Source organism: Phyllopteryx taeniolatus, chromosome 15 (assembly GCF_024500385.1).
Source record: "Phyllopteryx taeniolatus isolate TA_2022b chromosome 15, UOR_Ptae_1.2, whole genome shotgun sequence".
Lineage (NCBI taxonomy): Eukaryota > Metazoa > Chordata > Actinopteri > Syngnathiformes > Syngnathidae > Phyllopteryx > Phyllopteryx taeniolatus.
Genome location: NC_084516.1, coordinates 10,654,497 through 10,666,732, shown reverse-complemented (window position 1 = coordinate 10,666,732; position 12,236 = coordinate 10,654,497). Strand labels below are relative to the sequence as shown.

The window sequence follows — 12,236 nt, the reverse complement described above, 5'->3', positions numbered from 1 at the left end:
ATTTTCAATCCATACGTTTTTCTGAAAGAGGAAATCCCAGTATTTCACATTCTAAATTATGAATTAAATTGAAGGAACAGAAACTTTCTGACAGAACTTGTCCTTCTCTAATGTGTATAGGAATTGGAAAATGTGGAAGTCCCCTGTGAATAATGAATGAAGCAGATTGATCGGTGGTAAAATCTTCCATCTCCTACGATCAATATTCTTTTTTAAAGCACCTTTCAAATATGAATAGTTATCAATACATTAAAGTACAATTTGACATTCAGAGAGGTAATTGAAAGTATTTGCAATATTTATCATCTTAGGATCAAAGTTATTTGCATGACCAAGAAATGTAAAAGGTTTATTCATTTTCAATCATTTTAGCTCTTCAGATGTTATGCATTTTATCCAAAACATAAGCAGAGAATAAAGTGAAATGATTAAATCATCTTTTGGGCTGAAAAACTCTGCTCTAAACAGAACAGAACATTCCCGTATACAGCGGCTTGAGGAATGCAGTTTTATTTCAACCTGAGCTCAACATGCCTTCAATAATGTGCATTAGCTTAATAAACTTTTAGCAGCACATAAAACATGGTACCCTGGCTGACTCACACATCATTTAGAAAATAAAGGTTGTGATCCTTAATGACATCATTACAAAATAAAGGGCATTCATTGAAGTCACAATTAAGATATATTTAATTTGAAATTTGTACACTATATTTATGATTAGTAAAAATACTAAATGATAAATAGAATAGACAAAAATCTATATTAAATAAAATATGGCAGATTCATTAGCCAAACCACACACAAACACCTTCATAAGAGTTTAAACATTCTTTCTTTCTTAAGTAATCTCGTCAATTCTTCCCTATGTCCCCTCGAAGTCATTAAAAATGAGGGCTTCCCCTCAATGATCTCTTGAGATTCAAATTAAGGTTTAAAAATTGCAGTGACCAGACACTTCAGCGTTATCTTGAAAATACACAGACACACACGAAAAGGGGGATCTTTCTTTGTGACGACCACAAAAGGAGACTGCCTGTTTTCCTTGAGTTCCTGACACACTTGTGGCTCAAGTGACACGTGCCATGTGCGTAGTAATTAAGGTTTAAAAATTGCAGTGACCAGACACTTCAGCGTTATCTTGAAAATACACAGACACACACGAAAAGGGGGATCTTTCTTTGTGACGACCACAAAAGGAGACTGCCTGTTTTCCTTGAGTTCCTGACACACTTGTGGCTCAAGTGACACGTGCCATGTGCGTAGTAATAGCTAACCAAGTTTAAATGACCAAGGAAGGTGTCAACAAGTCACTTCTACCAGGTACATTTATCAGAAAATGTAACTTCAAGTTGGAAACTCTGTTGGATATTTGTATAAATCTGTCTGTTATGAAGTGTTCATACATTTAATTGCCGAGGCAGCTGTGACAGGCATAGATTTGTGTGAACTGTTATTTATCTGATTACTGTACAATAAAGCACAGTATTACTTGGAGAGGAAAAAAAAAAAAGAAAAAAAACATTCGAAAAGTACTGATATCTGGCCTTATTACCGTATTTTTCGGACTATAAGTCGCAGTTTTTTTTTCATAGTTTGGCCGGGGGTGCGACTTATACACCGGAGCGACTTATATGTGAAATTATTAACACATTATATAATTTCACGTTCTTGGCGTTGGATTTTATCAAGTAAATTTCCCCCCAAAAATGTGACTTATACTCCAGTGCGACTTATATATGTTTTTTCCTTCTTTATTGTGCATTTTTTGGCTGGTTCGACTTATACTCCGGAGCAATTTATAGTCCGGAAAATACGGTAAATGTGGAGGTGTTTTACCCATGGGGGGGTGTATTGTATTGTGTGGTATGTATGTATTGTATTGTATGGTATGTATGTATTGTATGGTATGTATGTATGTATGCATGTATGTATGCATGTATATATATCAAAATGTCCCAGATGTGACATGGGGAGATCTGTCTTGAGGTTGAGCCTTCACATTGGATATTGAAGTATCACCAGAATGTAACCTCCTTGTCGATTCCTTTTATGGCACAGTGTGCTCTAGTGGGCTGCACTGGTAAAGCAGTGATGTGGCCGTCGCTACCTGGACGCATCAGGGATGAGTCTCTTGAAAAAATGTCCAACAGCCACGTCGACTCTAAGCACTAATGATACACCGAGCAGCAAACATACGCAGCTCACCAGGAACCCTGAGGCCTCAAACATCAACCTGAAAGGAGAAAGACAACATGAAACCATATTGGAAATGTCACACTGGGGAAACAGCACTTTGAGATATCTGTAACTACTAATATATCTATTACAGTGGTCCATTACTTCAAGGTGAATCTACATGCTCTAATGTGTGCACAGTGGAAACCTGTGTAAGTGCCAGGCATTTCCTCCGAGTCCATATCCCGAAAAGCCTTTAAAACCAGTGAGTCTGTGTAAGCGGGAAATTGTACTCAGGCACTTACTTGGGTGCGAAAACCCACCACACCATTAGGTGTCTCCTGAGGATAGCAGCTGCACACACGGAAGCAAAGACCTGGGAAGCAGGGAAACACAGAGACTTAAAAACTGACTAGAATGGCACAACATAGTGCAAACAATCTGCCAAGGGTGAACAATTCGAATTTCATTCAGCAATTAGAGGATATAGTATAAACATCAGATCACGATGATTATGAAAAAAAAACCATCTCAGTTATAGGTATTATCCTGATATTGTGATAAGAAAAATACATAGAATAAAAATTATTCATTCATTAATTTTTTGTACCGCTTATCCTCACTAGGGTCGTGGGCGATGAATTAACTGAATAAGATTAAATTAGATAAATGATCAATTGAAACATTTGGAATACAAAAACATAAAATAGGAAATATTTCACCAACCCTGCGTACTACTATGACTGTGATATATTAAATAGTAGCTCTAATAAAACATTTAGAAAATAAATTTCAGTCAATGAATAGTGTAGAAATTATTTATTAATAACATCATTATTATTATTTATTTTTTTCTATGAGGCTATGACATACACAAAAAGATTAGTACCATTTCATTATTTTTAAATCAAAGTGCAATTTTAACAATATTATTTCAAGCTGCATTTTGAGACCCAACATTCACAACACATACATTTAAGTTGGCCACATTCCAGCTTGTAGGACTTTGTGTCAACTTGGTAATTTTTTTAAAAGGCTTTTGTGTAAATTTGGTAATTTTTCTTAATTTCTCTAACTCTCTCTGAAGTGGCACACAGCACAACAGGTTATGTTAAATATGCAAATATAATTAGTTGTAATGATGATTACAATGTAAAATGGTAATACTAACTGTTGACGTTTATTCACAGTTTAGCAGTACACAGGAAAACCTTTGATCCCTTATCAACACCAAATAATAATCTTTATACCCTCAATCTGCATATCCCTAAATTTTGTAAATTGGTACTCTTGCATCATTCACTGAGAAGTATGAGCATTTGGCCTTTATTTTTTTGCCATTTTCCTCATCTTGGAGTTATAAACAACCGGGAAAAAATTTATGGATTCATGCTGAAATGTAATGGATCCCTTCCAACAACCATACCTGTCCAGTTTTGTGGAAATCGGTTATGAACTTTTTGCTTAATTATGCTAAGAAAAAAAACTAGAAAGTCACTTAAAGACCTCAACCAAGGCCAAACAATCGCAATTTATCATAAAAATAGTATACTTCCTGAATTATACCCAAATTTTGTAATTAACATTAATGCATTATTTTGCTACCACATATGTGGATATGTAGGTAGTTTATAGTGGTACCTGCACTCCTTGAATAAAGAGGTAGCGTGTTGAGAGTTGCAGGAGAGCCAAGCTGAAGCGTTGAGGCTTCTCCCTCAGTCTCATTTCCATCACACCGTCCTCGCCTTCTTCCCCACTACCTTTTCCCCCCTTGCTTCCACGAACCTCACACACCAGGGGCCAAAACAGCAGCAACGGACATCCCACTGGGGACAACAAGGCGCCAATAGGCGGGACAACAATATTATACCGTTCAAAGTCAAAATTTTCAGCCATTGAAAAACTTATATTTATTGTTGACCAACACCAAAACCTAAATTGACCACATCCCCCCCAGATAATGCAGAATGCTAACATTACAGTACTGTTGTGTTAATGGTAAATAAAAGATTATCTATCACAAACAAAGATAAAAGAACAGCATCAACAATCCTGCCTTTTACCCATTACACCATTTAATTACAGCTGAAGTAACAAACCTAATGCTGAACACATCTTTGACAGGATCAATGAAAACAATATCATAATAAGGGCTGTATTGTGATCCTATTCATATACATATTGTAATTTCAGTAGGTTGTGCAGATGTACATTAGAAAGGTCATGTGAGTGCAACTCATCTTTTTGCAATTTGTGCACTGATCAATACACAATGTTCAGCAAAATCAATCAAAAATCTATCAACGACATTTTTGGGATGTACCTGCAAACATGATGTGTGAAGCAAAGGTGTTGAGGATAACCAATGATGCTGGCAGTAAGGTCCCTGTGTGCCCGTTGGGGAATCCCACAAAGGCTGCACCCCAATGAATGGAAGTGAAGCTGGCCAGGTGACCTGTTGCATGGAAGAACTGAGTGGCTGCCAGGGACCACAGCACAACAGGAGTCCAGGGCACATTGAAGCCACCTGAGGGAAACAGTGATATACGGTGTCATATTTAATGAAATGTTACACAAAGAGAAGGCGGACAAACAAGAAAATTAAAACACTCCACTCACCAGAATATACTCTGTGCAGGTCACAGAGGGTTGTGGAGGAGGCGTGAATGTGCAGCAGAGCCCCCATTTCAAACAGCAGCAGGAGGAAAGACAGAGCCATGCCCTCTGGGTGCAGCTGCAAGAGACCTAATCCCAAGAGCCCACAAAACAGAAGCAGTGGGGCAGAGTAGACTGTCCCTAGGCCATAGGCTTCCACAGCAGGTCTGTTGTCCACTTCACCGCCCCCGCTCGTCTCATCATCAAGTGAGCGGCGCATGCGCTGGTATATTTGGGGGATGAGGTGGTGAAGCTCAGCTTGGGGGCTGATACTGGTGCTAGCTCGGTAGCGTGGCGGTGGCACAGACCAACTCTTAGTCATATTTGCAGGCCTGATTTTCACAAATACAGTGAGTGGATCCAGCCAGATCAAGGCCAGTCCCAGTCCCAGGAGACAATAGGCAGCCCTGGGGAGAGCCAGCTGGGCTAAGTTGATCAGTTCAGCCAAATTCCTAAAGCTGTCCTGTGGAGAGGCACTAACGGCCCAGTGGAGGCCCACACACACGGAAAGCAGGGGTAGGATCCAGCGGGCCGTGAATACCGTTCCACCTGAGGAGTTTAGGTTCCCATAGTAGCGGAGACATCTTCTCAACAAATAAGTCCACACGCCTAGGGAGAAGACTGAGAGGATGTAGAAAATGTTCTTCAGCTGATTGTCCTTCACCCGAGCGAGGGACGTAAGGAAGGGGGATGGCTGACAAGTATGCTGCCCCTCTCGACAGCTATGGAAGAAGAGGGACAAGTAGAGGCTTCCAACGAGGAGAGCGAAGAAGGCTACGAGAGTGCTGCCTTCTTTCTTCACTGTCAATGGGGGCGAGGCAGGTGAAGGCACCAGCAATGTAGGTTTCAAAGGGTCTTGGCTGGCAGGCAGGAGGAGACCATCCCAATTGAGACGGAGAGGAATGCAGAGAGCCAGGGAGAACACCAGGAAGGTGACTACCCGACCCTCAGCTATTACATAGCTATCAGAGAGCAAAGAGGCACAGCGCAGGAGTGTAACCAAAAGAGGAGGAGAGAGAAGATAATGTGGGGTCATCCAACTTGCACTCTTTGGACCTTTAGCTCCATTCTTAACCACAGCAGATGACTTGGACTGATACGACCGGCACAGGAAGAAGAGCTCTGAAGTGAAGGCGGTAGCAGCCATGCACCATGCTAGCTCGATGTAGCCCCATGAGAGTAGCTGACCAGCAGCCACACAAACCCCAACAATCAGTGCCACTAAAACACCTGCCTTCAGTCGGAAATTATGTTCTCTGACAAGCGCAAATGACATTTCGGACACGGTGAAACACATCAGGCAGGCAAGCGCCAAGATGATTAAACCAGCTACCATTTTAAGCGGGTTGAAGTGCGCCCAGGTGGCTCGGCATGTGTCTCGGACAGAGGTGAGGTAGGCCTGCAGTGCGACCGACAGCTCCGGGGAGGATGAGCGTCCCTCTTTGATAAATTTGAGGTACTCAGAAGAGAGGTTTTCAAACTGATCTTTAAGCAGAGCCAGAGTCTCAGGTGGTATTCCTTTTGCCATAACAGAGTACGTCGCCAGGAAACGGTTGACCTTCAGAAACAGAACACTCACATCACTAAAACGGCAATATTAGATACAGAAAGAAGAGAAAAATACCATTTATTTTTTGCAACATTCTCCTCACTGTGTATCGAACCTGTTTTGCATTGATCCACAGCGCCTCTAGCTGGCTGGGACCCGTGACTGCATCTTGAGCGGGTCCATGTGGAGGAAACAAAGGCAAGAGAACCTGGCCCACACTGCTGTATGGAATAGGCACTCCAAGCAGCAGGGCCAGGGTGGGAACCAGGTCCGTCTGGGGCACCACCCTTGGTTCATTCTACAGGTAGGGATATAATACAGTGGCAATGTTATGAGTAAATAATTTTTCCACTCAAATTATATCCCTAATGTATAATGTCCTGAAAGGCTCCTGATCAATGAAAATTTATTTCTCTTGGTGTCTTACACAACAGATGTCTGCTTATCTCCTCACTGATTTTCTCGAGGACATAATCTGTTTACTAATGAAACTAGGAGCATTGCACAGTGTAAATCACAATATGTGATGCCCCATTTAAAAAGGAATTATGCAAATTAGTGCTGCATTTTAAGACTTTAGTGGGAGGTGCACTTTATTAATTGCTGAAAGTGGAAAGACCGCCTACCAGCAACCATTCACTGAACATAAACACCAATGTGCATTCTTCAACTGTTTCATTACCTAATAGATAAAACAATTCATGTATTCATGGGTATCTCAATGCATGAACCACACTGCCACTAAGAGGCCGAGGCACAGACTGCAGGCATAGCAGATTATTATTAGTAGTATTTTTAAAATTGCTATTATTTTCATATCTTATTTTACTTGTCACTAATTAATTTATGGTAGTTATTTTAAGTTATATTAGAAGTTGAGTTTTGGTAGTTAAATAAATACTAAGATTTTTAAATCAATGAATAATCATGTTTATAAAATTTCAATCAAGATAATCAGGATTTTTTTTTTCCCCTAAATCGCCCAGCCCTACATCATCTTATTGTATTAGATCAAAAACCTTCAGTGTCAATCAAATACAGAACATGGATGACAACATTAATCATTTCTACAGACCTGCGACGGGGGTGTGGGAAAGAATGGGGCAGAACTGTAAAGGAAGAGAGCTGCATCAGTCTCCTTCTGACTTTCTCCTCCATGATCGCCAGTGTCTGTCATCCCATGATCTCCCATCACCACCAAGAGCGTGTCATTCTGTACACGCTCGATCACAGACCTGGAAACAAAAGATGAACATCACAGTAAGTATGATTCCCCCAAACATTTTAGGGGAAATGACTTACAATTCTTATTGTTGGAATGAAAAAAAAAAAATCCATCCATCCATCCATTTTCTGTACTGCTTATCCTCACTAGGGTCGCGGGTATGCTGGAGCCTATCCCAGCTATCTTCAGGCGAGAGGCGGAGTACACCCTGAACTGGTCGCCAGCCAATCGCAGGGCACATTAATTCCAAATCTTAAGAGGCCACTGTATTAGGTACTGATTTTTACTATGAGACAACTAAAAGCCAAAAACGTAATGCTTTAAGACATGCAGACATTATAAACAAAGTCTGATGCCGTTTAAAGTGAGAAACAGAATGGGAAAGAAAGTAGAGTAACTTTTACAAAGGCTTACTTTCAAACATATCCCAGTATACAAGTGTTGCAAAAACAAGTAAAAGTGAATCCCAATAGTAGGAATACAATGCACAGGCATGCTGCACTGTTGTCTGACCTGATGACACCATCCATCTGGATGAGCTTGTCAGCCATCGCCGGATGGTCAGGACCAAACGTGTGACCACAGTGGTCCACCCCGAGGAAATGAGCAACCAGTACATCCCATTCGTCACCCACCACTGTCAAAGCCAACAAAGTGACAGATGGAAAGATATAAAAGCACAGACACAACACAAACGGAGTACTACTTCTTACTAGTTGTTTGTTTTCACATAAAGAACATACTAGTTGTGTAGAGATTTTGGAGGATCCCGTTGTCCACAGTGTGCAGGTCTTTCAAATTAAAAGACGGGAAGGGCAGAGAACGGTAAAATTTATTTGGGAAAAGACTCTCCCAAGTGTCATCACCCATGAACACCACTCGTTTTCCTGTGAAAGAGGATGTACAGATTGAAAACTGTCATATGCCAGAAGATATACAGTTATCCCTCACCTATTCATCCGGAGAGAATCTATTCATTGTTAACCTCATTAAAACTTTGGGCGAGAGACAGTACACTCTGCTTAAACTCTAGGGCGTAGCTAGAGTCAAGGGCTTAGACAGGTTGCCAGAGAGACGAGCAAGGATCTCGTTTGATGTGCCTCCCGCGTCCCAGACGCACAGAAATTAGGAGGGATGCATAAAGTATGATCAGTCTGCGTCTTTGGACGCATGGCTTAGTACTCTGGTATGGTGCTGGAAATCCGGCGTACGATTTTTTTGGGGGGAGAGACAGGACTATAGAGTGTGACTAATTTGGTCGCATGTGTGCCCTAATTTCTGAATGGTGCAGCAAAAACCAAAATAAAATAAATTATTGAAGAAACAGAAGGTGCGTACTGGTGTCCAGTCATTTGAGGTCGAAGAAGAAAGAAAAAAAACATTTCCGCGACTTTAAAGCACACACACAGTTTCATCGCGGTCTCTAAACCAATCATAGATAGTGAAGAGCGGGGGCCCTCCATCTAATTGGCCATGTGTGTGTGTGCGTGTGTGTGTACGTTTGTAATGGGGCCGCTGGCGTACACAAAGCTAAGTTTCCTAACGGCGAGCGGGCAGCTGCAGTTACAGAAAATTGAGCGGCATAAATGGAATTACTTCCAAACCCTAATGCCACTGCGACGATGTGGGAACATTTTGGATTCAAGCCAGATGAACGTGGCCATCCTGCTAACACCAACGCGCTCGTATGTCAAATTTGTATGAAGTCGCAAAAAATACAACACAATTTAAAACCTCAAAGTGACAAAATCCATTTTAAACACAACCATCCCACTCAATTTATTCACCTGGGAACAAAAAACACGGTCAGCTTGCAATTATGGAACCCTTTGCCCAACAATGCAAATACAAATGTGAATACGAGGCACGTATGCTCACTTTATATACAGTACAGCGTTACTATTGTAAGAGATTTAGCTATTGACCACGTTGACAAAGAAGCGTTTAAAGAAAGGCTGCAGACTTTTAAAAAGTAGTACAAATCTTGAATCAAAACAAGTTGCTTTGATCTACTTTTTGGGTTATCATTAATATTGCTACCTGGCACTTTTTCTTAACCAACTGGAAACTTGATTGGCAGTATGTTGCCCGTTAAGGCATTAATGACTGTTTATACCTCTGTGCCAATTTTTTTTATATTTGTTGGTTTGATTTTTGTGAACAGAGCCTGAGTCTGCTTTACTTATATTTTTTTATCCAAGATATTTTATTTATTGTTCTACGTTACAATGTCAATGTTCATTATTCTTAGAATTAGAATTAAAAGTGATATGCTCTTAAAAAGGATGTACTTGAATTATAATGCTCTAATATCATATCAGTGGCATAAAACACTAACGATACTGTCGTTTGTTATGATAGTTTTTGGGAAAATAAATCGTCCTAAAAATGTTGCTATCATGACAGGCCTGAACATAAATATACTGAGAGACAAGAAGAGCAACAGGTAACTAACAAATATTGTACAAACAGTATCAAAATAGAGTAACACCTGTAATAAAAATCTGCAATATAGTGGGCCCGTGAAGCAAGAACCGTTATAGGATTACTGTATCTGTATTCCGTGATGATAAATTGCAGGGACTCATTCTTCCTGGGTTGCGATTCATTGTTTCCATGACATGTGCATCCCGGGACTCACATAAATCTCAAGTGTAAAATGATCTATGGAAGAGCAGCCATATACACTTTCATTCACATTATCACGCCTATTGACATCTTAAAATCTTCGATTAACCTACCATGCAAGTTTTTCAGAATGTGGGAGGAAGCTAGATTATTGGTGAAAACCCACAGACAGGAACAGGAACACATGCAAACCTCTCAGTTTCAAAGGCCAAGTCTTTAGAGTTAAGCTGTTGTCGCTCAGCATCTTTTGCAATTGTCAATGTTGTCCCACCCGTGCTACAAGCACTGCATTAAATCTCATTTTATGGCAGTTTAAGTTCAGGCCAGTGAAAAGAGGTGGCGTACAGAGTACTCACCAACTTGACCAAACTGGTGGATGAGGTTGTCCTCCGAGATGGCATTAGATGCAAAGTTATTACTGATATCCACAAAGGTGGGTAAAGATCCAGTAGTAAATCCCTTGATCCTCTGCATGGTGGTGGTTGGTGGGTCAGCACGAAATGGGTACAATCGGCACTGGGCAGGCCTTGATGAGGCGGTCTCCTCAAACACACGCAGCTTGTTCTCAAATGGCATTGGAGAAGTGTTGTTAGCGTCAAAACGGGCGAAGTCGATCATCAAGGCGTCGATGATGATTAGGACAGCCCTGCGGAAACGTGGCTGTAGCCCACAAAAGTCTCTCGACTCTCCCCTGGGTTCCAGTACGTCTGCGCAGGTGCTGGTGCGGTTCACCTCCAGGCGAACCAGCAGAAATCCACCCAAAAACAGGTAAAGTCCCACAAAATACACTGCACACACCCAGAGGAGCACGGATAGTATTGGGAGCCCTTTTAACCTAAAGGACAATAGTTTAGCATATTTTATCACTTAAACAATGAAAACAAGTATGAACGGTTAGAGTCTTACGACATACTACAGCCGACCACAACACGTGTCAAGTTAGATTTAAACAAACACCATTAATGTCATTGTCGCCTAGCTTATGTATAGCTAGCTCGCCTTGCTCTTAATATACTGACCTTGTAGAAGTCATGCTGTCCTCCTCGCTCGACCAAGGGCTGACTTGACGGTGGTTGTGTTGCCACAGCAGGGTTCAGTCTTCAACAGTGCACGACGGCGCTCGCTTATGCCCAGCCTCATTGGGACTCCAGTCGGGACCGCCAAGACGATAAGTGGCGCACGGAAGCCGCGCCGGAAGTTCTCTACGAACATTTTCCCGTGTGGCACTTCAAATTCTGTTTAATTTCACCCTTCTCTTTGCCTTGCTAGGATGCATTGTGAGCGATCCGGGTACCAAAAAAGATAGATTAAAATGAAATACGGTTTTTTTTTCAAACTACCATAATACACTTACTTGTCAAGTGATGTTACGATGGCGCCTATTCTGTGTTATCGTGTGCTGTAAAACACGTACGGCAACGCATTACAAATCTAGGGCGGAAAGATTAAGCGGCGCACCAGGTTCCGGTGCCTGTCTGGTTCGAGCTACTGGGACGCCATCTGAAGCGAAATTACCTCATTTTTAAAACGTGTGATATCGTGAGTTTGTGTAATGGGAATATTCAATTGTTCTTTGTTGGTGCTTTTCGAGGAGGAAATTTCATCAAAAGTTTTGACTTTTTAAAGACGAAAGGATCGCTTCTCTGGCCAACACTGCTTATGTGCCGGCCACCGCTTGTTATGTACAGCGATACAAGTGGGCTTTTTATTTTAACACGTTTAACAGTGACCCCTTTCTACAAAAGAGGTGGGAAGTTAACTTTCGCCGAGATAATTTCACCATCGGAACAAGAGTCAAGTTTTTCTTATTGGTTGTGGTTTCATTTTCATAACCCCAATTTCGTTGTATCTGTAACATACAATGACAATAAATGCTTTATATTAATGTTAAATATTCATGCAGTGCACTTTGTTATAGTTGATTGTTTTTCGTGACTGCTCCATAAACAAAATTGTGTCTCCAAGCCGTGCAAGTCACAGTGCACACGCATGTACGTTGCA

The 12,236-nt window shown here is 41.2% G+C and overlaps 1 protein-coding gene across 3 annotated transcripts; it reads right to left on the bottom strand.

Annotated features, from left to right (window-relative positions):
* Window positions 1-336: 336 nt before the first annotated feature.
* On the bottom strand, window positions 337-12,027 carry pigo (phosphatidylinositol glycan anchor biosynthesis, class O). Of its 3 annotated transcripts, none has more exons than XM_061800341.1 (11): window positions 11,255-12,027; window positions 10,592-11,070; window positions 8,351-8,494; window positions 8,121-8,244; window positions 7,458-7,617; window positions 6,498-6,680; window positions 4,798-6,391; window positions 4,502-4,705; window positions 3,820-4,004; window positions 2,484-2,554; window positions 337-2,236 (listed from the first exon to the last, which is right to left on the bottom strand). In XM_061800341.1, the coding sequence occupies exons 1-11, from the start codon at window positions 11,266-11,268 to the stop codon at window positions 2,107-2,109; spliced, it is 3,288 nt and encodes a 1,095-aa protein (XP_061656325.1). In that variant the 5' UTR covers window positions 11,269-12,027; the 3' UTR covers window positions 337-2,106. The 3 variants fall into 3 exon arrangements, with proteins under 3 accessions (XP_061656325.1, XP_061656326.1, XP_061656327.1); XM_061800342.1 differs by having other exon boundaries at window positions 10,592-11,023; XM_061800343.1 differs by lacking the exon at window positions 10,592-11,070.
* Between the last annotated feature and the right edge of the window lie 209 nt (window positions 12,028-12,236).

Excerpts from the sequence above, each read along its gene's own strand:
- pigo (XM_061800341.1), bottom strand. Across the intron at positions 8,245-8,350 it reads CCAAAATCTCTACACAACTA|TGGTGGGTGACGAATGGGAT; the intron begins GTATGTTCTTTA and ends TGGCTTTGACAG. Across the intron at positions 7,618-8,120 it reads CAGATGGATGGTGTCATCAG|GTCTGTGATCGAGCGTGTAC; the intron begins GTCAGACAACAG and ends TTTTGTTTCCAG.